This window comes from Ictidomys tridecemlineatus, chromosome 11 (genome assembly GCF_052094955.1).
Source record: "Ictidomys tridecemlineatus isolate mIctTri1 chromosome 11, mIctTri1.hap1, whole genome shotgun sequence".
Taxonomy (NCBI): domain Eukaryota; kingdom Metazoa; phylum Chordata; class Mammalia; order Rodentia; family Sciuridae; genus Ictidomys; species Ictidomys tridecemlineatus.
The window spans coordinates 129896451-129923081 of record NC_135487.1 but is presented as its reverse complement, the minus strand read 5'-3'; the positions used below and the strand labels follow the sequence as shown (position 1 = coordinate 129923081).

At 48.2% G+C, this 26631-nt stretch overlaps 1 protein-coding gene and 3 long non-coding RNA genes across 8 annotated transcripts in view; 2 read left to right on the top strand and 2 right to left on the bottom strand.

Annotated features, from left to right (window-relative positions):
- The window catches only part of LOC144368516 (uncharacterized), a 140776-nt gene that overhangs the window by 99632 nt on the left and 14513 nt on the right, over positions 1–26631 (top strand). The window lies entirely within an intron of this gene.
- On the bottom strand, positions 419–5751 carry LOC144368514 (uncharacterized). Of its 2 annotated transcripts, none has more exons than XR_013428269.1 (4): positions 5614–5751; positions 1607–1946; positions 937–1383; positions 419–842 (listed from the first exon to the last, which is right to left on the bottom strand). It is a non-coding gene; the product is annotated as an uncharacterized LOC144368514 (long non-coding RNA). The 2 variants fall into 2 exon arrangements; XR_013428270.1 differs by having other exon boundaries at positions 937–1304.
- LOC144368515 (uncharacterized) lies at positions 2410–12497 on the top strand. Of its 4 annotated transcripts, none has more exons than XR_013428273.1 (4): positions 2412–4095; positions 4215–4311; positions 5091–9335; positions 10717–12497. It is a non-coding gene; the product is annotated as an uncharacterized LOC144368515 (long non-coding RNA). The 4 variants fall into 4 exon arrangements; XR_013428274.1 differs by having other exon boundaries at positions 4215–7883; positions 9136–9335; XR_013428272.1 differs by having other exon boundaries at positions 2410–4095; positions 4215–10082.
- Positions 15480–25031, bottom strand: S100a10 (S100 calcium binding protein A10). Its single transcript, XM_078027545.1, has 3 exons — positions 24875–25031; positions 18528–18680; positions 15480–15870 (listed from the first exon to the last, which is right to left on the bottom strand). Exons 2-3 carry the CDS (start codon positions 18657–18659, stop codon positions 15709–15711), a joined length of 294 nt encoding a protein of 97 aa, XP_077883671.1. The 5' UTR covers positions 18660–18680; positions 24875–25031; the 3' UTR covers positions 15480–15708.

Here is a 26631-nt window from a genome sequence, read left to right as displayed (position 1 = left end):
TTCCCGATAGGTGCGGCCAAGGTCGGTGACTTCCTGCTTGTAAGGAGTCTTAGAAAGTGAGGACCGGCCTTCCCCCTTTAGAGAGGACGGGAGAGGCTGCCTCCTACAACACTCCCCGATGGGATTGCTCAGGCCCCTGCAGTGAGCTCAGATGCTGGGCACTAAAACCTGTCTGTGGCACCTCCTGATGAACTGTCAGGGAGGGAAATACGATGACATCCACCAAACACCTGATACAGTACCTAGGACATCTCGATACATAATCAGTATCTTCATGATGAACAAAATAAACAGGGCTGAACCACGAAGAGGGAACTACAGACATGTTACCAAGCTTAACCACTGAAATTAGAATATAGGATTCAAGTCGGTGAAAGAGGCTCCATGAAGTTGTTTTCTTCTGACACTTAACAACCTCTGCTTTTGACACTTTTATTTATTTTTAAAGTCTGTTCTTTTTAGATATACAGGGCAGTAGAGTGTATTTTGACATACATACATGAAGTATCACTCATTCTAATTTAAAAAAAAAGTAGGAATTGCAAATCCTCCCCCACAAAAGCAGGTCTTTGTTCAAAGCAACTTACTTATTTTTTAAAAAATCTGGTTCTTATTATAAAAAAGAGATCCAAAAAAATTAAGCAAAATTGGAATCCAACGTCATCTGTAGAAAATTGTTTAGACTGGGCCTAAATTCTCTATGGTGTTGATTTCTCCTTGGACAGGAACTTGCTCCTGCTGGCTGCTCCGTCTGGTGGTCTCGTGTTTGGTTTGAACTTAGGAATGTAGATAAAAGGATCAGAAGAAATGAGAAAAATGCCCTGTGGTCTTTCCAGCTGAATCTGAAATCAGAACAAAACTGTCATGAACTTTCTAGTCACAAGTGGCATTGGAATTGGAAGCCCTGGGGGCATATTTTTGGCTTGGAAAGATTACCTTCATCTGCCACCTTCCATGAGTAACAAGAGACTGTCCCCACTCGAGGTCCCCTCTGCATGGCGTGTGATTCCTTCCCATGCAGGTGTGCATGCTAGTTTGTCCAGCACACCCCTGGTCCGTCTCAGATAATCACGTCAGATTCTGAAAACACAGTTCTGAGAAGACCTGACCCCTGGACTGAAGGAGCTCACAGTGTGATAGATGAGGCAGAGGTCTAGGCAGGCGCAGGTGACAGGTGTGATAACCACCGTACACACAAAGAAGAGTGTGGTCCAGAGAAGACGCGGTTAACTGGAGTTGGAGGGTGGAGTTAAGGAGTCTTCAAGAGAAAAGAGGCAGCAGCTCTGGAGGGTAATGAGGTTTCCCTGGAGGAAGGGCAGAGACACTTCACAGGCTGGTGCACAGGTGGAGGGCGGGAAGAGCTCAGGTCACTGAAGTGTGGCCCTGGAGAAGGAGGGACAGGAGATGGGGTGAGGTGGGTAGGCGGAAGCCAGAGCACGTGAGCCTTGAGTGCCAACTGAAGAATCTGCTGACCTCCTGCCGTCACTAGAGAGCCACCGTGACTTCAACAGAGGCAAAGGTGGCACGGGAAGAAGTTGGAGGCAGGGAGAGCAACTCGAGCAGAGAATATGGTAACGGCTCCTGTAAGAGAGGCTGGCAAACTCACCATCCCACTGCCTCAGCCTCCCAAGCTGCTGGGATGGTAGGTGTGCGCCACCGCGCCTGGTGACCTACGGGATCTCCATCATTTTGTTGAGCACTGTCTCCCTGGTTCCTTGTGTTGGAGGCCTGTGTTGCAGAGAGACCCGGTGGGGCTGAAGGAAGGGGGCCATCCTCTCACATTCCTCCTCCGACTCCGCGCTTCCAGTTTGACGGTTACCTTGTGGCCTGTTTTGAGCACTGTGGAAGTTCTTTCCTCCTCTTCCCCACACACTTTTTTGGCACCTGATATGTGCTTGGCCTGTTCATAGAGTTTGACGTTGTCCCTGGAAGGCTGCTAGATGGTTCTGTGACAATAATGAACAAGAAAGAGACGGTCTCTGCTCTCCTGAAACTTAGAGGATTGGTGGAGGCAGAGAACGAAGGAATTTTTTACCAAATGACGTAGATGCTGTCTTTGGGGAAGAACAAGATACCTCTGGAGCAGATTGTAGGGACAGACGAAGCAAGGCACCGAAGACAGCAGGAGACAGTTTTATTTGGCTGCAGCCAGGTTCAGGGGGCACAGCTTTTGCTGTGATCCATCAATCCCCTGAACCCCGAGTTCAGGGAGTTTCAGAGTTTTATACCCAGCGTGTAAGGGGAGGGGCTCAGAAGTTCCCAGTCTGCAGAAGTTCACATAAAAGCAGCTTTTACCTTCACTGTTCTGGGCAAGTTAACTCTTCAAGGACAACACCTGAGAAGGGGAGAGCTTCTTCTCCCCTTTCTTTCCTCCCCTGCCAGCTGTTACCATGGAGCCCAGCTATAACTTATCTAAGAATGCAGACATCTCTGTGAAGCCCAGCTCAAGGCCAGAGGCCTTGTTAAAGGATTTTATTTTTATTTTTATTTTTTATTTTTATCACAGTTTGCATTTGCAAACACACTTCTACAAACTACTATCCTGGATAAATGTTTGTAAACAAGCAAAGGGGCGTCCAGCACCTGGAGTGCTGATCTCTTCCGGGCCAGTGGCCAAGCAATAGAGCAACAGGAAAATGGGAAGTTCACCTCCATTGAACTCTTTGGTAGAGACTCTTTTGCTGACAGTCCTAAAATCAGTTATGCTGCAGATTTGTGGAGAAGCTTAGTTAAGATTTTTCTGTGGAGGAGGGGGTGCCACTACAGGAGAAGGAGGACAAAACCTGAGTTGGGGGATTTAGCGTGGCTTCCTGTGGGAGAGGAGTCACTCAGATGAAGAGCAGGTGCTAATGCCCAGAAGGAGGAGCCTGAGAAGAGCAAAAGAAGGTCCGTGGACCCTGGGAACAGAGTGCCACTTGGGGACGGCAAAGGCTAATGCTGGGAAAGGAAGCAGGGGCTGATGACCGAGGGACTCGCAAGCTGCGTTACGGAGACTCTTAGGTTAGGGTCTCAAATGCAGAAGCGGAGGCAAGAATTTGGAGGGTTTATGTGAAAAGTGGTTCCAAACAGACGGAATGATGAAGAAGTGCGGAAGACAGAGAAGGGAGGTGGCGAGCAGGCGGGGCCCTGCTCTGGGTGACTCTGTGGTGTTTGCAAGAGCGGTTCCCACTGTCATCTGCTGGCTCAGCCATGGGCACAGACTGACAAACAGCCTATCCATGACGACTTCTCAGACCCAGTGAAGGAGTACTTGGACCTGTGGCCATCCTAAGTCCTGTCAGGACACCAGGCACTGGAGCTTATTAACCCCACCAGATGCGGCCCCCTCACCTCAGGCCCCCAAAGAAGGGACCTCCCGGACATGGTGCTCCCTGACCCCATCACCTGGCCACTTGCCCAGGAAAATCACCTCGGTGAAGAACCCCTGAAACTGTCCCCAGGCACCAGCAGGGCATGCTTCTCCCGCCCAGGGCGACCGTGCACAGCCCGCTCCTACCGACACTCTGAAACGGAAGCGGCCATCAGTCTGGATCCTGTGCCTGGACGCCTCTGTGGAACTGGTCCTTTACAATCCTCACCCGGCCACCCGCGTGACTCTGGGACCCTTGGCTCGGCATCCTGTGACCCTGGGGCCTCTTCACCCTTTTTCACTCTCTCGGAGCTGAGTGTTACAGACGCTAGAAACTGAGGCTGGACGAAAGGAACCTGTGTTGGCCTGGCTCATGACCGTCAGGGGCCTGTATTTGGTGACCTGCCACCGGTGAAAGTGGTGTGGCCTGTGGATTCACTGTTGTCCACTAACAATAAACAGCTCGGTGCAAAGACACAGAGGTGTCGGGTCTGTTAACGACACAGCTTTCTCATGACAGGAAGAAAGCCCACAACAGCATGGTGACGAGCAGGTGACTGTCCTGGGCCACTGAAGCTCAGTCCACCGGAGACTCCGAGTGACGTCTCGATGTGCCTCTGGGTTGTCACACTGAGCCCAAGGAAACTGGGGCACTCCCATATCTCCTTGGTTGGAGGCTGTTCCTACCTACCGGCCTGTTCTGAGCTCCTCAGAGACGTCTGCAGGCCAACAGGCACAGCAAGCCGGTGGGTAAGGAGCGTGCAGGTGACAGCCAGGGCTGGCAAGTCCCAGGGCACTCCGATGGCATTTTCTAAGCATCTAAACTTTTTTTTTTTCCTTTTTCTTTCTTTTATTTTTGAGACAGGATCTTACTTAACTACTGAGGTTGGCCTGGGAACTTGCAATCCTCCTGCCTCAGCCTCCTGAGTCTCTGGGATCACAGGTGTGAGCCACCCCACCAGGTGAATGTAGTGTTTCTGTGGGTGTGAGAGGCTTGTTACGACATTGATGATGATTGAATGGGGCGGGGCTAATGGTAAATGAGATTACCTAGGGGTAGAATCAGTGTGGGAAGAGAAGAGAGCCTATGCAATATTATAGAGAAAGACTTACGTTTAAGGAGGAAGAAGAGTTGCTAATGGGGAAAATGAGAATAAGCCTGAGACACAGGAGAAAATTAGGAGAGTGAGAACTCATGGAACCCAAGGGAAAAATTTATTTTTAAAAATTGTTTTTTAGTTGTTGATCGACTTTTATGTATTTACTTGTATGTGGTGCTGAAAATCGAACCCAGTGCCTCATACATGCTAGGCCTGCGCTTTACCACTAAGCCACAACCCTAGCCCAGAAAGAATGTTTTACAAAAGAGAATAGCCAAGTCGGGAGACTGAGGCAGGAGGATGGCAAGTTTGAGGCCAGTCTCAGCAGCTTAGCAAGACCCTGTCTCCAAATAAAAAATAAAAATGGCTGGGGGTATAGCTCAGTGGTGGAGGACTCCTGGGTTCACTCCCCAGTACAACATAACAGAAAATAAGAACGACTGGGGATATAGCTCAGTGGTAGAATTCCTGGGGTTCACTCCCTAGTAGAGAGAGAGAGAGAGAGAGAGAGAAAGAGAGAGAGAGAGAGAGAGAGAGAGAGAGAGAGAGAGAGAGAGAGAGAGAGAGAATGGCCAGCAAGAAGGAATTATTCATGATGATGAGATAAATCAATGGCTAAAAATGCTTTTTGGGATTTTCAGTGGAGTTGAATGGCTATAACACACATCAGAAAGAATCGAGAATGTGAGAAGATGGAGATGGCAGATGAGTTCAAGTCTTTCAAGAAATTTGTAGGCTGTGGTTTCTCCCCTCCTCCTCCTGTGCTCCTCCTCCTCCTCCTTTCAGAGACATTCAAATGTCAACGGGAATGAGTGGAAAGACCTGGTGGAAGGAGCAGTGGGAACCAGACACAGGAAGGCGCAGGTGACAGGTGGCACAAACCTCTTGAAGGCAGGGAGGGGAGCACAGCAGGAGTTACTGACCTGGGAGTGGAAGGGGAAGTCTGTCCATTTTAATAAAGAAAAGGAGCAGGGGATGAGTGTAGGTTCCCCCTTACGTCATTCCATTCCTGCAGAACCATCTGGGAATGAATACTGTTTCTCCTAATTTGTAAGTGATGTAATGGAGGTCCAGAAAAGTTAGGTAACTTGCCCAGAGGAGACAGGAGAACTTGGTCTGACCCCAAGCCCAAGCTTGCTTGGGTCCAATTGAAAGGTCACTTACCTGCAACACTTTAATACGTCAGTCCTCCTCCGTAAGGAAGTGCCCTAAAAAAATGACTGAAATTTAGTTGGGTCCTTGTTTTACGACTTGATAAGCCAGAATGCAAACAGCTTCTATTGGAACTAACCTGCAGTGCCATTTGGTAGGGATCTAACAAAAGAAGCTGCCCTTAATTAATGTTTGACCAACTTGGTACCAAAGGTCTGATTTTTCCTGAGTGAAACTTGGCTACAATAAACAACCTTGCTCTTGCCTCTGTGGGTGGCTGAGATGCACCCGCATGCATATCTCATATAATTATCTCTTCCTCCTCCAAGGATCCTGCCATGTGGGTATTATTGTGTCTGTGTTACACAGGAGAAAACTGAAGCTCAAAGGGTTCGAGTAATTTGCCCAAGGCCACACACAAAGGAGGTGGTGAGGCAAAGATGTGAACTAAAGTCCTTCTGATTCCAAAGTTGTTCTTCCTTTTTCAACGAAGCATTGTTTCCCGTGGCTTGAGGATAGAAGGGGAGGAGCTGGGTGGAGGGTGAAATGTGAGCCTTTGTAATATTCCCTGGCCCGTAGCCTGCTTCCAAGATTTTGTCTTTCTTCGTTCAGAACTTAGACAGAGTTGTAGGACTAATCATAGTAAATGTTTGTATAGTGCCAACTATTGTTTGAGGTGCTCTAGGGATAATGACTTGACCCTATTAAGTCATTCGAGCATTATCCCCATTTATAGAAAGGCTGAGCAACTTGCTCAAGGTCACATAGTCTGTAGGTGTCAAAATCAGAATTCGAACCCAGAAAGTCTGGCTCCTGAGTTTGGAATCTTAAATGGTTACGTATTGCCTTTCAGGCGGGGGCCCTTGGTGGCTCTTTTTCCATATTTTTTACTGGCACATTATGATGGTGCAACTCATTGTCACACATTCATGAATGCACATGATATAAAAATGCTTTTTGGCCAATATCGTTCCCCAGTTTTCCCCCCTTCTCCTCCCCCTTGTCCCTTTTTCTCTACCTGCTGGTATCCCTCAGTCCCTGACTTTCTTTTCCTTTTTCCTCTCTAGCTTCTACAGAGGAGAGGAAACCCAAGGCCCTTGACTTTCTGAATTTGGTTTGTTTTGCTTAATATAATATTTTCAAGTTCTATCCATTTTTCTAGCAAAAAAACATGGTTTCATTCTTTTTTTTATGGCTAAATAAGACTCCATTGGGTGTATGTACCACGTTTTCCTAACCATTCGTCCGTTGGCAGACACCCAGGCTGGCTCTGTAGCTTGGCTATTATGAGTCACGCTGCTATGAGCACTGCTGTATACATGCGGGGTATGCACGTATGGCTAAGTAGGCTGACTTTAATTCCTTAGGGGAAATACTGAGGAGTGCTATAGGACTCCTTCCTCCAGATTTCCTCAGTATCACCCACGGACCTATTGACTCCTGCCCAGGCAGTGTCTTTGACTGGGCGCTTCCCATCTCGCTGTGATGAGTGGTCAGGGCTGAGGAGGCAGTGGCAGGACAGTGGACAAGAAGGCAAACCTCGTCCTTGAAGGATAAGCGGAAGCCACAGAGCTGCACGATCACACACCTGGCCCCACCGTGTCACTGATGGTTGGCAGCAGGAAATGTGCAGCTTGGGCTAATGGCAGGTCAAAGTGAAGCTCTGGTTTAGACAAATTCGTGTATATAATGACTCATTAATAGGCATGATAATAGCTCCCATAGATTTCTTTTCTTTTTTCTTTTTGTACCAGGGATTGAATCCAGAGGTGCTTAACCACTGAGCCACATCCTCAGCCCTTTTTTTCCTTAATGTTTTATTTTTTCTTTTTATTTTTCTTTTTTTTTTTTTACTATTTTTTTTTAAAGAGAGAGTGAGAGAGAGAGAGAGAGGGAGGGAGAGAGAGAATTTTTTTTTAATTTTTATTTTTTAGTTATCAGCGGACACAACATCTTTGTATGTGGTGCTGAGGATCGAACCCGGGCTGCACGCATGCCAGGCGAGTGCGCTACTGCTTGAGCTACATCCCCAGCCCTCTTTTTATTTTTTAAGTTACTTATTTTTAGTTGTAGATGGACACAATGCCTTTATTTTGTTTATTTATTTTTATGTGGTGCTGAGGGTTGAACCCAAGGCCTCACAGTGCTACTACTGAGCCACAACCCCAGCTCTATTTTGTGACAGGGTTTTGCTAAGTTGCTTAGGGTCCTTGCTGAGTTGCTGAGGTTGGCTTTGAACTTTTGATCCACTGCCTCATCCTCCCAAGCTGCTGGGATTATAGGTATGTACCACTGTACCTGTTGCTCAAATAGATGTATTATTATTATTATTTTTGTGTGTGATGCTGGGGATTGAACCCAGGGCTTTGTACATGCGAGGCAAGCACTCTACCAACTGAACTATATCCCCAGCCCCTCAAATAGATTTTTTTAAGGTTCATTTAATTCTTTTATTTTTTTAAACTCATGTTTATCTGTCATTGAATTATATTACTTATTTAAAATTTAAAAATTTTTAATATAACATAAAATTTAACATTTTAACCACTGTGAAGTGTATAGTTCTATAGCACTAGATACATTCTCATTGTTGTGCAGCTAATCTCCAGAACTGTTATCATCTTGCAAAACTGAAACTCTCTACCCATTAGAAAACATCTCCCCCTTCCTCCCATCCCCTCTGTTCCTGGTAACCACCATCCTATTTTCTGTCCCTGAGTCTGACTAATCTAGGTACTTCATATAAGCAGAATCATAGTATTTGCCTTTTTTTTTTTGTACCAGGGATTGAACCCAGAGGTATTCGACCACTGAGCCCCATCCCCAGCCCTATTTTGCATTTTATTTAGAGACAGGGTCTCACTGAGTTGCTTAGTGCCTCGCCGTTGCTAAGGCTGCCATTGAACTTGAGATCCTCCTGCCTCAGCCTCCCAAGCTGCAGAGATTACAGGCGAGTTCCACGGCACCCGGTTGGCATTTGCCTTTTTTGTGACTGGTTTATTTTACTTGGTACAATGTCCTCAAAGTTCATTGATGTCATAGCATGCATCAGAATTCCTTCTTTTTTTTATGGCAGAATTTAGCCCTGTGTTTGGCCCCTCCATCTGCAACCTGGGAATGCTTGTTAGGAGTTTAGATCCTTGGGAGGCTGCAGTAGGGTAGAAGGTTCTAGAGTTCTCAGGGTGCTCGGAGAAAACAGATTAGGGAGAAGTCAAGATTGTTAACAAACAAATGAGGAGTGAACTTCAGGTCCTAAAGGTGAACAGGGACGCACATAAGAATGGGAAAAAGTAGGTCCCAGGCCAGGCCGGGGAGCTGAGGATGGTGAGGAACCTGGAGGGCCAGGATAAATGGTGGGGATGGCTTGCCCTGTGGGGCTGTTTGCGGGGAACGGGCTGCCTCCAAAGTGCTCTCTGTAGCAGAGGAGACTGAACGTTTTTTTGTGCGCAGGTGTCTGGTGGGGTGGTGGCCACAGAGAGCAGATAAAAGGAATTAAGTCAAAGTAACTATTCCCCACTATCATTTCCCTCAAAGTGGTAATTCAATGGACAGACAGATGGACAGACCAAAGGCTGCACGCTGTCCTGCACTTGACTTCCACCTTTCACTCTGACGTTGTGTCTTGAAGATGACTGGGAGTCAGCACGTCCAGATCTCTCTCAGCCTCTGTCACAACTGCACAATAGGCAGTCACCTCCCAGCCTCTCCCGGATCTGCCGCTAGATACAGATCGGGTTCGTGTTCCTCTCCTGTCTAACAGTTGGCCAGTCTCCCAGGCCAGTTCCTTCAATCCCAGCCTCCCCAAGTTGCGCTCCCCTCCTTCTCGGTTATCTCCTGTAAAAATCCTTTCCTTATCAAACTCCGACCTCAGAGCTATCACCAGCCTTTGCCACCCCCTCCCCCCATGGTATTTCTGTACTTCACACACCGTCAAGGATTGTTGTTCTGAAATCCACGACTCTTTTTTTTGTTGTTGTTTTGTTTTGTTTTTTGGTACCAGGGATTGAACCAGGGGCGCTTTACTACTGAGCCACATCCTCAGCCCTTTTAAATAATTTATGTAGAGACAGGGTCTCACTGAGTTGCTTAGGGCCTTGCTAAGTTGCTGAGGCTGGCTTTGAACTCGTGATCCTCCTGCCTCAGCGTCCCTAGCCACTGGGATTCCGCCTGAAACACGCAATTCTTGTTCCAACAGAAGGAGGACTCTTTGCAGGCCAGTGACCATGTTTTCTGTCTTCTGTGGCGCTTGAAATCACATCATTGAGTGGAAATTTCAATGTTTGTGTATTTTGTAAGGAGGCCAACCAGGCTGGCTGGGCAGGTGGCCTCACCCTGCATCCTGGAGCGGGGTAGGACAGAGCAAGAATCCTCCCTTTAGACCAAGGCCGAGTCATCTGCTTCCTCTTTTCTAGAGAAACAGGCTGGAGTCGAAGCGCGCCAGGGCCTCATGGATGTGTCTAGAAGAGGCCGAAGGAGCCCGGGTAGGAACCAGCAGGCCACGTGGGGGCTGCTCACCCCTTGGTGGCTTTGGGCAACATGACACACAGGATTCTACATTTGAGCAGTTCAAATTCTGTGCTCAGAAAGCTAATAGGAACTATTTCCCCTTTGATTGACAGGATGGTGTGACAATATTAAAACATTGACCACATGACCATCTTCACTTTGATATAACCCCTTTCTGACTGCCCAGGATCATACATTTTAAAAAACGATTCAAGCCAGGCGTGGTGGCACATGCCTGTCATCCCAGCGATTCCGGAGGCCCTGTCTCAAAATAAAACACAAAAAGAGCAGGGGATGTGGCTCAGTGGTTAAGTGCCCCTGGGTTCAATCCCTGGTACCAAAACAGCCCCCAAAAACCATTCAGTAGCTGCAGTCAGAGGGAACACGCTGTTTTACAGGCTAATTGGGATTTTGTGGGAAACCAGATGAACAAGTGTCCTGTGGAGGGGGGCCTTTTCCCCCCACATCCCGTGGCCTGTCATCTTGATTTTCTCCCTCTCTTAAATTTGGCGTGACTTGCCTTGGGTTAATTTTTTTCCCCTTCCTCTTCAGTTCTCAGAGCATCTTAGGAAGCCAAATATGAATCCCGCCCTGTTTTATCTTTTGCAGCTGGAATGTGATTGGAATGTGAGCGCAGGAGGCCCGCGGGCGGAACACTGAAGGGCGTGCATGTTCATGGTCTGACTGTCTCCCCTGGACAAGAGTCCGACCACACTCTCTTCCTCCCAGAGGAGTAGTAATGACCCAGACCTTGGATCTTCTGAGTTGTGAATCGAGAGACCTCGGGACACCTCGTTGCACTTTTTTTACCGCCTGATTCCCTTAGCACCTCCTGCTCTCCTATCCCGCTACGTGCACTTCCCGTGTGAACGTGCTTCCCTTAGCCATACTGGACTTGAGAGCCTCCTCCGTACTCTGTGTCCTGGAAATTCCTTTGCTCCATCATTACCTAGTCTGGGGAAGGAGCAGAGAGAAGAGTCAGATTGCTGTGCAGTGGGAACAGTATTGGTTGTTGGAAGGAGCAAATGATTTCTTTCTTTCTTTCTTTTTTTGAGAAGGATCTCACAGTTTTGCCCAGACTGGTTTCAAATTCCGGCAGGTGTGTGCCTTCATGGCTTAAATGAGTTAATACTGGTTAAGCAGCAGAACAGGGTGTGGGACGTAACACGAACTGAATAAGCAGCAGTGTTGCCCAAATGTCTGCTGATCGTGATACACAAAATCCTCTCTGACTAGTCTCACCCTGCCCACCGTGATCCCTTCCCTTACTCCTCATTCCTAAGAAGAACACATTGGGTACTCAGTTTACTCCAATAGTTCTGTTGAGACAACTGCAGGATAAAAGGAAGGAAACAACATCTGGGTTCAAATTTTGACCCAGTAAGTACTGTGAGCCTTTGAGGGAGTTATTTGATTCTTTGTTTTGTCATGAATAATAAAATGAATATTTTATTACCTTAACAGGGTTATTGTGAGGAGTGTTTAAGAAATATCTCATATAGGTCCTAACTCATGGTGGACCCTCAATAAACACATTTGCTCTTTCAAAGTATATTATTTAGAATTTTTTAAAAGTATTTTTTAGTTGTAGATGGATGCCATTTTATTTATTTTTATGTGGTGCTGAGGATCGAACCCAGTGCCTCACATGTGCTAGGCAAGTGTCCTACCACTGAGCCCCAGCCCCAGCCCTTATTTAGAGTTTTTGTTTTCTAGATTATAAAAGTAGAATTGTGATAGAAAATTCAGATAACTTAGCAGAGAATAAAATTAAAGTAATAAAAAACATACCCAAAGACAACTTCCCCAGCCAGTAACTCTGATGCTGGGGACTGAACACAGCTGGGTGTATTTCCTTTTGTCTTTTTCTGGGTGTGTGCACACATGTGCCTGTAGATTCACAAGCAGGCACGAATTTATGAGAGAAAGGAGCCCCGTTATGTCCTAATTTTGCAGGCTGTTTTTCCTTTACGTTGACATTTCTCCATCACATTCACTAGTTTTCCAAGTCATGTTTTTTTATGAACAATAGAGCATCCTCCGTACCTCTCTTCATTATTCACCCGTGACTCTGTTGTTGGACGCTGAGGTTTTAATTCGTTATTCTAAATCGTGCTGCACCGAATATCTTTGTACATGAATTTTGTAAGTGTTTTTGATTACTTTGTTTAGAGATTCCTAGGGATAAAAATTCTGGGTCAAGTGGAGTCGGGGGAGGGGATCAGGCAGAGGAGGAAGAGAAGGAAAGGGAAGGTACTAGGAACCAAACTGACCGAATTCCAGTTGTATGGCCTGTCAGTATGAATGTGTAACAATGAACCCCTCTGTTACCTGTAATTATAATGCACCAATAAAAAAGAGAAGGAAAAAAAAACAGGTCAAAGAAACGACATCGAAGGGTCCCAGTACACGTTGCTTCTGCCTTCCCCAAAGGCTGGGTAAAGTAGATTCCTGTCATCGTCCCATGCCGTCAGTGTCACCTCTGCCCATGCTCTGTTGTGTTATTCAGCTTTTTGTCTACTTTATCTGTTACCTTTCAACCGAGCGGCGCCTCCTCCAGCGGGCGCTGTGCCCATCTGATTCTTTAATACCTGCCACAGGGCTTTCCTGGGAGTCACTCAGGAGGGAGCCGAGTTAGTATTGGCCACGCGAGTGATTTCTGTTTAGTTATCCCTCTGGGCTAAGGGTTGGAGAAGTCGCCTGAACAATCGCTTTCAAATTGAGAGGAGGTTTATAGACTTGTCCTCAGTCTCCCAGAGAGACTGACCCGACAGAAAAGTATCAACTCACAAGAGAATTGCCTCATGTGACAGGGACAGGGTAAGTCCCTTGGATTGGGTCCAAGAGGGAAAATGCAGTGTTTTCCAGGGTCAGCGTTGGAAAGTGACCGTCCTCGCTGCTGTCTGTTGTGCCTTCATAATGGGTGTGGAGAGGGGCGGGGCCTGCTTTTACAACTCAGCCATGTAGCAGAATGAGTGGAATTTTCCAGAAGGTTCCTCTTGTTGGCTGTTGGCATAATTGCAGCTTTGCCCTCTGGGAGCCATTAGGCTGCAGTCCTGAAGCCTACACAGCTATTTTAGCGGGTCAGATTGTGGGGCTTGTGTTTTTGTTGGTACAAAGAGCCCTGTAGGATTTCAGACCATAAATATCATTTTTATTTTCCTTGCACTGGCTCCCTACTAAGTGCTTTGAATGGGGCGAAAGTCACCCCTCCCCCAACACACACAGACACACACCCATCCCAAATGCAGTGACTTGGATGATTCCCTGGCAATGGGCCCCTCCCTGAATGCCAGAGTCTGTGGAAATCTGGTGGGAATGACACACTGCTTCAGGATTTTCCCGAATCTACACTCCCACTATGGAGATGGGTTGATATTTCCTTTTTCTGTCCCCCAGAGTCTCCTCTTCCTGGGAAAGGTATCTTTCTGTTGTCAGCAAAAGGCTTGGAGAGGGAAAGTTTGCATGGGTGGGGGCATGAGCTCATAATCGTAATTCCCTGTGTTAGTTTCATATGCCTTTTGTGAACTGACCGCTAATCTTCACTGTAGCCAGTAAACACAGTTCCCCTGGGGCAGGTAGACCAAAATGGGAAGTCTGGCCCGATACACACTCTCCTGGATGAGAGATCATTGCCTTGACAAGATGGGCCAATTCATTCTTGGTCCTTTTAGGACCTCCTTTTCCCAGAACCACAACTTCTTACAATTAAGAATCATCTTAAGTCAGCCCGCTAACTCTCCATGTGCAGAGCGTGGAAAATGTAAAACCTTTCCCCAGACTCCCTTGCAGTTAGGGTTTTGGTGTGATTGAGATTCTGCGGATCAGATGCACCTCCGTGAGACCTGGATGTGGAACCGTCATGTGTGGAAAGAGGCAGGGCAAGCGGCATCTGGTTTGCTTCTGTGGACTCTGCCACAGGTTGGATGGTTCTAGAGCTACCAGCTGCAGCAATGGTTTCTCAGTTCAGCTGGCCGCTTCCGGAGCCAGCAGCACCCTCGGTGGCCCAGCCTTAGAGCCTGGGCCTGGGAGTCATTTCTGAAGTTGATCTAGTTGTGTTGATTTAGCTAGCCAATTCCACTCCGTCATTCAACCCCCCTGTAACAGACCCTTCTCGTAAACCTGCTGATACAATCCTACAACTACAAAGCTGTGATGTCTCACCTTGTCCTTTTATTGACTGAGACAAAATAAAATGATTGAAATTTTATCCTTGACTTTATTATGGGTCTTTCTCTGATGCTAGCTTCAAACTATTTGTATGATTTTCCTTGCAATGGAAAAAGATGACTTTATATTACACTTCTCAGATTTATATGAAAGGTCTTCCTGGAATTATATTGACGTGTTCAATCACAAAAATGAATGTTTCTAGGGCTGGGCTAGGTGGCCGGCACATGCCTGTAATCCCAGCGGCTTGGGAGGCTGAGACAGGAAGATCAGGAGTTCAAAGCCAGTCTTTGCAATGGCGAGATACTAAGCAACTCAGTGAGACCCTGTCTCTAAATAAAATACAACATAGGGCTGGGGATGGGGCTCAGTGGTCTAGTGACTCTGGGTTCAATCTCCAGGACCAAAAAAAAAAAAAAAAGGTTTCCATCTTTTTTTTACCTATGTAATTGAAATAATGTGATGGGTTAATTTATGGAATTCATATATTGTGTCTCCATTAGTAATAACATGATATTTTTTATATATGTGTGTATATATATGTTATATATATTTGTGTATAATATACATTATATATATGCATATATGTGTGTGTATACACACACACAAATACGAAGCAGCCTGTAACAGGCACAGTAAAGGCTGCGAGAAGTATTTTGCTATTGATCAAGCCATCAGTACCGGCACTCCATTTTCAACAAAAGAGCTGCACCCTGTGTATAAGTCATATCTAGATATTTCCTGACACCTGGGAGTTGACTCAACAGATGTTAATATGGCATTATTACTAGGACTCATGCCCTCCCTCCACTGGTTCTCTTATGGGCTTAATTTTGCCCTTCAGTTTGCTGCAACTTGGCTTTGAAAAATGGGTTTGGACGTCTCAGGCATCACCCCGGCTGGAGAAGCACTGACTTAACGGGGTGAGGCCATGCTCAGTGATTATAAAATCAGACTTGTTCCTGCAGAATACTCGCATACCTCTTCCAGTTCTGGTCCTTCATGTAGACAGAGTAACAGGGCAGAGCACTTAGATATCTAAGTTAAGACTCCAAGACTGAATGGAAAATGCTTCCCCATTTGGTAGGTTCTGTGCAAAGCACTGGCTAACCGTGGGTGCACTGCCACTTTATGAACCAGAGGAGCAGGGAATAAGCATTTCCCAAGCAGCAACAAACATGCCATCTCAAATTCAGAACTAAAAAAAAAAAAAAAAAAAGGGAGACTTTATTGAGGGCAAGAGGATGCAAACAATATAAAAATCAAGAGCTTTAGCTTTCTCTGTTTGTCAAATGGGAGTTGGACGTTATTTGCGCATTTTCTAAGGGTCCTGATCCTCCTGGAATCTTTACACAAGGGGAATCGGTGGGGCAGGTTCCTTAAGCAGCCCTGTGGGAGATCTTTATAGGGCGGGGGTAATTGCTGGATTCTTTACTTCTTTCCCTTCTGCTTCATGTGTACCACAAAATAGTCATTGCATGCGATGGTGAGGCCCGCGATTAGCGAGAAGAAGCTCTGGAAGCCCACTTTGCCGTCTCTGCACTGGTCCAGGTCCTTCATTATTTTGTCCACAGCCAGAGGGTCTTTTTGATTCTGGGTTAAAAAAAAAAAAAGAAGAGAGGCAATACATATCAGTCAGCGATTGCAAGGACGAGCTTGTCTGATTTGCACCACGGACAGCCTCGTGCCTAATCTCCCTGTTATTTGTCTTCTCTTAGGTCACCAGTGACTTTCATAAATCTTTAGGGAGCAGTTCAGTAACTTCACATTTCTATTCTGCCTACAACCCACTGTAGACTCGCCAGTTTTTAGTTTAAAATTACCTTCTCTTAATAAGCTTTTTCTTCTTCATCATATTCCAATCCTCTACAAAGGAAACTCCTATGAAGAGATCTCATGGGATTATTAGGGAGCAAGCGTCAGGTCACTGCCGTACCTATCTAAAGGAGGGGCTGACGATGCCTGGGCTGCCTCAGGTTTTGAGAAGTGGGGTAGGCAGCTCTCTTTCCTCTTTGGCATAGCTGAGGCCATGCTAGTGACATCAGGTCACATTATCCATGTGACCTTGAGTAAATACAACAGCTCAGCACAATTTCACGAATCAACGGTGAATGGAGGAGGCTGGCCTGGGGTGTCATCCCCAGGGTCCCTGCCGTTCTGTGAGTTGGTGAGTTATGCATCCTGTACTCCTCCCTGGATGCTGTACACAGGACCAACTTCAAGAGGAACACGTAGGACGGAATCACAAACCCCCGAGGCCAGGTCTGAACGCCAGGCAGCCACGGGCAGCGGCGAGATCCCGCTGGCTTTCCTCATGCCTTCATGGCGACTGGCCTGGTCACCTCTCCACAGTGACGCCGGTTAGAAGTGGTAAAGTGACGTGTCTCTTTCTGGTCCAGCCATCAACCAGAGAGAGAACCACGGCCCATTTGAGGTTGTTAAAAGGCTCAGGTAAAGTATTTATGAGTTCCAGCGACTACACACTGAGCGGGACCTGACACTCAAAGATTCAAGTGTGCGGGATGTTTATAGTGTACTCAGAAACCCCTGAAGGGAAAGCCACCACACTTCCTAGCGAGAACTCCCGCCCTAAGTGATCAACTAAAACCTGCCTCATGCAGCTCACTCTGGCCTGCCTCCAGCTTCCTGGCTGTGATCAGGAGTGACACTGCATGACACAAAATGGTGTGTGTGTGTGTGTGCATGTTTCTGGAATAAATCACCCTTCCATGTTCAGCTCTCCACACTACTCCCACCCTTTGTACTCTGGCTTCTAACTTATTCAACAACACGATTAACAAGTTTTACTGTGGAGAACCCCTTTGTCCACGCGGTGGGCTGGTTCATACTGAGCACATTTTGTTCTTGGGTACTCTGCTGGCCTAAAAGATCACAGAAAGTTGAAAGCGATCTTGCAGATAAATCACGCCCATCCCTCTCAGTTTACAGAGGAGGGAACTGGGTCCCAGAGAGCTGAGCCTCCTGTCCATTGTTAGTTAGGCCAGAGCCGGCTCTTCTAACCCCTGGTCTGTGGTAGAGGGATCTACTACAGCAGAATGACCGACTATTCTAGCTCTTTCTGGGATAGCATTGTGGTGACTGCAGGTCAGACAGAAGAGTTAGGTTATTCATTTAGCCATTATTGATGGCGTGTAAAAAACTCTTCTGCAGAGTTCCCGTTAATTGATCTAGGACTCAGGGGCTTGACTAAGGTACTGTTTGCCAGGCAGATGACGAGGGGCAGGACCCAGCCTTTATCATTATTTCCCTTCGCCCTTGAGGGGCTAATGCGTTATACAACACCCGGCACAGGAGTGATCCTTCCAAGTGACTACAGCTGCGGCCACGAAAGGCCGGCTTTCACTTCCATCCGCTGTTGGGTCGGCAATGTTTCACCTTGATTGCACATAAAATTCAAAACACCATCTCTTAGGGTTTGACAAAGTCAAAGGACAACTGTGCCCAGTGGCTAATGTCCTGAGTGATGCATCTGGGCTGCTGGCAGAGTCCTGTCCTTGTCTCCAGGGTTCCTCCGTCTACCAAAGGGGAGGCATAAACTCTACCAAAGGGGAGGCATAAACTCCACCGTGCTTCTACTTTCTGTAACATTTTCAGTGTGAAAAGCAGTGACTTCTGGAGTGTTGGGTCCTTGTTCAGCAAATGATTTATGGACTAGAGTTGAAAGAAGAGGGAGGAAAAAATTACCTCTTTTGTCTGAAAGGATTTAAGAAGGGAGATTGGAGGTAGCAGTGCCGCTTGGCAGTAGAGCACCTGCTTACCAGGTGTGAGGTATGCACAGGGTTCATCCCCAGCATGTGCGTGCACACACACACACACACACACACACACACACACACACAGAGATTCAAGTTGTTCAAAGTGGAGTGTGACCAGATGTGGCATCTCCAGCGTCAGGTTCATGAACCTGAAGGTGGCCGTGAATGTGTTCTTGTGAAAAGCCTTCTTTCCCCCACACTCACACTGTGGGGGGGACTCCGGATGGCATTTTATGGACACGTCCTGAAGCCGTTCTTTGTGAGTAGTTCTATAAGTGACCACTCCTCGAGGGCAGGGGCTGTGTCTTCTTCATTTTGTTTCCCTGCAGCACTCTCACAGTATCCAATACTGTTCAGTAAACCAGTGAATAAAAAGAGCTTTCCCGTGGTGCCTCCCCTGGGAGGGACGGAAGAGGAAGGAGAAGGAAGTACTGACTCTTGGGTCTGGTTCTTTCTGAACCCTTCAACACTTACTTCCAAAAACCCAGGGAACTCCTTCTCCATGAGGACTCTCAGGTCCTCCTTGGTCAGGTAGCCTTTGTCTCCGGCAAACTTGTGAAATGTGAACATCATGGTCTCCATGGCGTGCTCCATTTGAGACGGCATTTTCAGGGAGTCTGCTGGAACCTGTCCAAGGGTGAAAAGCAACAAAGTTCACGTTAACTTTAAGCCAAAGGTGCAGCTGGTCTTTTGAGGATGACTGGAAGGAGGGTGATTAGATAACCCATTGGATTCTTTTTTGGAGAGGTACTGGGGATTGAACCCAGGGATGCTCTACCACTGAGCTACAACCCAGCCCTTTTTAAAAAAACGTAATTTCATTTAATTAAAAGTTTTTATTGGTGCATTATCATCATACATCATAGTGGGATTCACTATTCCATATCCATACATTCACATAGCATTTTATCTTAATTTTTTGAGGTAGTTGCCCAGGTTGGCCATGAACTTGGGAACCTCCGGCCTCGGCTTTCCAAGTGACTGGAATTACAGGTGTGCACCACCATACCTGGCTTCATTTGGTTCTTTCCAGCTGTAAAACTCAACGTGTCTATAAAACTCAATGTGTCTAAGGGCCAAGTTCCCCCAGTTTTTGAATTTCTCACTGATAGAAATAGGCCTGAATGAGGGATTTATCGGGTTGCCAGCTAATTCTGCATAAATCACCTAATAAAGAATAAAAGCTCTAATCATTTGGAAAAACAAGGTCAGGGTCTCTCTCTCTCTCCTTTGGTACAGGGGATTGAACCCAGGGGCACTTGACCACTGAGCCACATCCCCAGTCCTTTTTATTATTGTTTTTTCTATATTTTTTAAATTTTGAGGCAGGGTCTCACTAAGTGGCTTTGGGTCTCATTAAGTTGCTAAGGCTGGTCCTCCTGCCTCAGCCTCCCAAGCCACTGAGGGTCTCTCTTTTTAACCAACCAAGCCCCCGCTGCAAGGCCATCTACTTCTTTGTTCCTCTTGGTGTTGGCAAATGAGAGCCTTAGACATGGCTGAGTACCAACAACCTACCCCATCGAGACGGGTTAACGTGAAATCCTCCATCCTCCAAGCTTAATATGGGAACCTGGTTCAGTCTGATTCTAGGATTTAGAAATCTACTTACAGATGAGTTTGTCCACTGGACAAGTGTTTCTTTACTTGTTATTTGCTCTGAATTTATTATTTACTGCAATAAAGAAGACAGTAAAATTCAGCTGCCCTACCTGAATACAAGCTCCCCAAATTTCATGATCTAGTTCACTGAGAAGGAATAAGTAACAGTACAGCCTAACCCCTTTGGGGGCCTGACACATTTTTGGCAGCACTAGACAGAAGCGCAGCTCCCACAGGTGCAGTGGGAGAGCAAAGAGGAAGACAGGAAAGGAAACAAGTCAGGTCACCGTATTCAGGTATAACGTGCGGGGGGCATGAGTCTCATTAAGACCCGTGTCTGGTACTTCCTAGGAACTCAGCGGGTTTTGGCTTAACGGAGAAGCTTTGACCAACATCACCTAAAATCACTATGGGATAGGGCACAGGTGAACTTGATGGGAGATTGCAATATACTACAAAAAATTTTTTTAAAAAAAGAAAAGAAAGAAAGAAATCACGACAGGCTTTGAACCTAGGTGGAAGGAGAGGCTGGAGAGTGAGTGCCAACAGGAACCTGAGACACGCTTCTGTGCAGTTCCTGCTACTGACAAATGCCTGTTCGACACAGGCCTCTTTATAAATGAGTGAGTGAAAGGTGTAAATGGTGAACATTAGGATGCAGTGATTATGTTTAAGAATTGTAAAGTCTACCCCTTAATCTCCAGAACCGCACAAGACGGAGCAGGCCAAAGAACGCTAGAGAAGGCTAGAGGCCAGAATCCGGCATGATTCATCTGCAAGGCAGCTCTCTTGGAGACACAGCAGATTCAAGCTTCAAGGTCCACCGTGAGATGAATGCCAGGGGAACCACACCCCTTTACCTCTCTTCCTACACGGCCCAGATCCGGCTCACCTCCCAACCCCCACAACAGTTCCCATAGAGGACCTAGAGGGAGTCTGCCTTGCCTGGATTGTTCTGGAAGTCCAGCAACCTAAGAGCACTGAATTGAGTGAGTTGCTCATAGGAGGACATGGGATTCCACCTCCACCCTCAACTCAGGAAAGGAGTCGGGCACCACGGGGGCTTAAAATACCTGTGCCCAGGTTCAGAGGCGCAGAACCAACGCCCAAGGATCCCGGACGGACGTTCTTCACAAGACAGAGCAGGAGAAGAGCACTCTGCAGAGTCAGAAAGGAAGGGCAATGCAGCAGAAGAACAGGCCAGTTTAGGAACTGCCAAGAAATACATGCGACTGTCTTTAACAGAAGGAGGTCAGTCTGCCTTCCTCTGTGGGAGTGCTGTGGTCTGGGGCGACTCCAGTCCCACCCTTCCTTGCCCACACTGCTCCTAAAGCCATGGAACTTTCCTCTTTGGAACAGAGTCCCTGCCCCATGGGGTCCCGAGATGTTTTATTCAGCAAACGGGTAGGGAATCCAGCAACCAGAGAACTCCCTCTTGTCCAGGAGACCTTGTGCAATACGAATGCTGGGCAGGGGCCAGCCAGAAGGCCAAGAGAGCACGGAAACCAGAGAAGCCCTGAGTCTCAGCAGTACCCAGTGCTGCAGAGGGCAGCGGGGAGGGCTGCAAGCAAGGAACTAGGTTTGGAAGGAGCCTGTAATCCCTGTGACTTGGGAGGCTGAGGCAGGAGGATTGCAAGTTCAAAGCCAGCCTCAGCAACTTATCGAGGCCTTAAGCAATTTAAAAAATAGACACACACACACACACACACACACACACACACACACACACACACACACACCAGGCTGGGGATATGACTCAAGTGTTAAGTGCCCCTGGGTTCAATCCTTGGTATTAAACAAAAAAATTGTGATCCAAACTCTTCTCTGGGCTGGAGGATGAATCCCACTGTCCTCCTCCGGGCACAGACTGAAGTGGTGGCCGAGTGAGTCATTCCTACAAGGATCTCCCTTCCTGGGCGGTGCTTGCTGGGCAGGGCTGACGGTGGCGCTGTCAGCTGGTCTGAAGCTGAAGTTCTTCAGCGACGTGAATCTGGCGTTTCCCCCCACAACACCTTACAGCTCCCCTCCAGGAGGGTGGGTCTCCTGCTTCCTTGCTGGATATACTTTGGCACGAGGGTCTTGGGACTTGGGCTTAGAGGCAGCCTCGTCTTTTTGGTGCCCCCCAACAACCTACTTCTAACACCTGAAAACACTTGATCACAATTAATTGTTCACCTGTCTTAGATTGAGGCTCTTTTTGGTCAAGAAGGGTGAATCACTGGGCTTTTACCCACAGACCACTAAATAACTGTTTAGGAAGGGAGTAAATGAATGCATCAGACAGTCCCAGGACAGTAGCTGGGACTATGCAGGCTAGGCTCAACACCCTGGATCAGAGCAGATCTGGACTACCACAGAGATCTGGGAAGGACCAGGAAAGGGGCCCCCAAAGAATTCACCGATGAATGGAACAAGTAGAGAGGAGAGCACATTCCAGAGGCAAGGGGAAGGAAATGTGTCTTGCTAAACAGGTCTGGTCAGACTCTGCCGACTTCTCTTCTCACCCCTGCTGTTTCTCATGCTTCCATTCAACCCACCTTCTACTTTGTGCTTCTCCAGCTCTGCTGCCTCCTGGGAGTAGCAGGGAAGAGAAGTCCCCCTTAGAAAGGTGTCTGCTTCTGAGCAATCCTAAATGTTTGCACATCTGTGAGTTAAAATGTTCAAGGGTTTCGGGATTTTTGAAAAGTGTTTTGTTTTTTTTTTTGGTGTGTGTGTGTGAATACTGAACGCAGAGGGTATTCTTGAATTTGATACCTAAAGGGAATTCAGAGAGAAAAGAGTTGAGGCAAAGGATCTGGAGCCAGTTTCTCATCAAATAAAACTTGCCCACTAAACACTGGTCAGTAAGGGAAAAGTTCCAGATGCAATTCAATACCCTCTAACCCAACCAAGTACATCTATTTTTCCTGGAAGGATTGTCAGACATCAGCCTAGGTGGGTCAACAATAGCTATTGTGAAAGCCACTAGTAAATCTGTTCATGGTGCAAGTGGGCATTATTTAGTGAAGGATGAGAAGTGCTGAAGATTGTTAAAAATAAGCAAATTCTTCCTTTTTGCTTTTGCTGTGAGATCCCTAAATTCTCCTGGGAAAATGAGGAACTTAAGAAAGATCCTAAAAATTTAGTCCATCTTTTTCAGCACTCTGAGACCTAATTTATACATTATAATCCTGAAAGAATGTCATTGTTTCCTTCAACTTTCTGCTTTAAACCACTGGACTGTGTCCAAAGGCATACTGAGTGGGTAGTGCTCTAAAAAAGTCACATTTTTTTTGAGCTGTCAATGGAAAGCTGGGAGGCACTCAGCCTCGGCCCCACCCAGCCCAAGGCCTGACAGCACAGGGGTGGCTGCTCAGAGGCTGGACAGAGGCCAGACATGGCAGTACAAGGGTTCATCTGATGTTGTACCCAAGAAAATCCAGAAATCAGCATGAGCCCAAACAATTGCCTGATGCCCAGTAAACTTAGAAAATTTGAAGAACTGAAACAAGAAACTTCAAATGTTGGCTCAAGGACCACCAGGAAGAGACTCCCCTCTGGCTGTCACCGAGAAGGGGTGATTAAATAGAAACTGGACTGGAATCCGTGGGGACAGCGCAGATGAAGAAATTTCAAGTGAGTTATATGAGCTCATTCCTGCCCAATCCCTGGCATTATCTTTTGCAATTTACTGAAACACACTGGAGGCAAAGATCATCCATTGGGTGTTTCCACGAGCCTGCCCTCACCTGAAGTTCAAGATGTAAAAATCCAGGCCTGGAGGCTGAAATTCAGATTTCAGAGCAAAAAAGAATTCTGCATCAACTGCAAACCTCTCAATGGGAAAGGCGCCCCTACCACAAGTACAGCGAGCTGCTGGGCCCCACATGGCCAATAACCTGGCTGACCACCTAGCAGGTCTCGCCACAGCCCTGCCCATTTAAGTATTACCCTCAGCTATCAGTCAAGGAAACTCTCCAGATTGGCTCCAGTCTTGGTGTGACTCACTTCCTCTCGGAAAATGCCCTCTAAGATGGCACAGTTCTTTTCCTTCAGGGAGTGTTCTGTCCAAAGCATCCACTGAGAGTAACTGCAACCAGCAGGGCCACACCCACGGGTCTCACAGCTGAGTCACAGGCCTCAGATCACCAGGAGGATCCTGGAACCCTCTGTGCTAACCTCGCCCTGTAGAAGGCTTCCAGCTTCCCCTGGAAGGGACCGGAGGGGTGGGGGCGCCTAGGGGAGTGGAATTAATGTGTTCCAGACCTGGCTCAGGGCCTGGCTTTGCCGGCCTGGCCCTAAGCTGCTCAGCTCTCCCCACCACCCCTACCCAGCATGACAGAGTTCCTGGTTTCAGTTAGGCAGAGACTGCCAGAGGCCGGGCAGTGCGGGATCCAGGGTTGGAGAGAGCGCCATTCCTTGGGCAAAGCTCGCTCGGCTGTGAGCCGGGTACCAATGGCACCTCTGTCCGTCTCACTGCAAGGGGCCAGCGTGATCTGGGATTGCAAGATCCTTCCTCACGCCCGCTTTCCCCCATCTCTGGTTCCGCGCACTTCAGATAGTAAGCAGGGACTTTTGGAATACAGGAACCGCTCCACACATTCTCTCCGCCATCGCCCCACACCCCCGCACGGCTTCCTAAAGGACGCACATGGATGCTTGCCTCGGCTGCAAGACCTCCCCGTGCAGCCGACCAAAACAGGAAGCCCAACCTGCAGCGCGCGCACGCCAAGAACAGGGGAGCACCCTTCAGGAGGGGAGCCCTGCAGTAGCCCTGCCGCCCAGCCGGGCCCGCGCGGGGAGTCGGACTGGGAGGAGGGTACAGACACCTGGACTGCGGTCCGTCTGCAGCCAAAACCTACAACACGACGGGCAGCCAGCCAGGGCGGGACCGGGGTGCGCATAACTTGGGGGACTAATCGCAAAGTAGGAAAGGTGGGAGTCCAGAACCCCGAACGCAAACGAGGGAGATCGGAGTTCCCAAAGCGCCAACACCGAGACGCTGTAGTGACAAGTCCCCCTTCTCCGGTCCGCGAGGGCTGGGGAGGCCGCTGCTCCCCTGGCTTGGGTGTGGCCTGCCGCGCGGCGCAACGGATTCCCCGCCAGTGGCTCCCCACCCCGGCCCGGCGGTGACCCGGGCGCCCAGAGACGCGGGCGCAGCTGGCCAAAGCAGCCGGGGAGAGGCTTCCCCAGGGGTCAGATCCTCGGCCGGGGACTGCCTGGGGGCGCGCGCCCCAACTCACCTAGCAGGGGAGGCGCGGCACCGACGCAGGGCTAGCTGGAACCGGCGGCCAGCGGAGCGCAGCGGACCTGCGCCTTTGTACGTGGGGAGAGGCAGGAGGCGTGGGGCAGCCGAGCGGGAGGAGCCTGGCTGGCGGTCCCGGCGCGCTCCCCACCCCTTCTCTTCCTGCCCACCCCGCACCAGCGCTGCACACGCCCTTCCCACGCGCGCAAACCCCCACCCCGCCCGGGGGGACGTGCCTGCAAACCTCTCTTGGGACAGGAATGCACCTACTGCATTTCAGGACATTCCCCCTCTAGGCCGTGCCTTTCCTCTCAGGTTTGGTTTTATAAAGTGGGTGAGTGTGGAAATCAAAGAACCCAGCCGCCCTGCGGGTGGGGCACGCTGGCCCAGAACCAGATCTCTCCAGTAACCGACAGGTCGAGGAATTATTTTCTAGATGACACGACAGGGAGGAACACGTGGAGTACTAAAGACCTTGAAGGCACTGGGGACTTGGCCATTCGCAGATCTGGCCCTCGGTGGGCTGTTGGGAGGGGGCGCCCGCCGCTGTCCGCGCCTACGGTGGGCGGGCATCTGGCAAAGGAGCCGGTCCGGGCCTACCTTCTGCCCTACCTTCCCGCAGGGTGGGGAGGGAGGGTGCTGTTTGGCTTGTCAGCTCGAGGGGCGTTGCAAATTCTTTGTTGAACGAGGGATTTACTACTCCTGGTGTGTGTGGTTTTGCTGGTTCAACAGTTCAGTTTCAGGTATGGTTGAAATGGTTAAAACTAAGTTCCCGAGTCTGTGTCTTTTTGCTCAGTAATGGGTCTGCTTGGCTCTAAAAGCACTTTGGAAGGATTTTTCTGGAAGAAAGTTAGGGAAAACCTTAGTGTTTCCTAGCGGACGATTACTCCTCCCCTCGTATTTATTGAATTGTGGGTTAAATGCACACTACTAGCCAGCTGTTGGTGGAAAAGAGCCCAATCCCAAATTCCGGGGTTTTCCTTTGTTCCCAGGGGAGGTCTTGGGAGGGGTGAGTGATCCCAAAGGAATGAGCAGAGTAGGGGAATCTCCAAGTGTCACCACGTGACTAGTCTTGGCTGTGGCCAGGAAAATCCGACTTGGATTTTGGCTCTCACTTCCTGGGTCTCTGCAACCCGGGTGCTTACTGTACAAGGGGACAGTTCTTCCCATTTACTTCCTAGGCCCCAGATTACAGTCACCAGTGCAGGAAATCCTGGGTGCCTTTAGCCCCTGGGGAGATGCAACTGGATTTAGAAAGAGAATGCCCAGCTTTGTGTACTCCTATTCATTTGATTTCTTCCTTTGGTTCACAAGTCTTTAGGAATGCTTAAAATGTGCCTGGCCCTGAGAATTCTGAGGTGGAACAATCAGTCTCATCCCTCAAAGAACCCCAGGGCTTGTTGATGGAGAGACAGCAAAAATTAAAACCCAGTGAGACTAGTGAGTGATTCAGGATACTATGAAGATGTTGAGGAGGGGCTTCCAAATCTCCTTCAAGTGGTCACAATAATTCCTGGAGGAGAAAGTTTTAAAATAACAATAAAACTTATTGTGACTTTTTCTTTGAAACTCAGACTGGATTCTCAACCGGTGGGACTCAAGTGACCTTCCTACATCAGCCTCCCCATCACTGAGACTACACAGAGTTATAGCCCCCAGCCTTTTTGAATTTTTATTTTGAGGTAGGGTTTCACTGAATTGCCAAGGCTGGCCTCAAGCTTGTGGTCCTCCTGCATCACTGGAATTATAGGCATG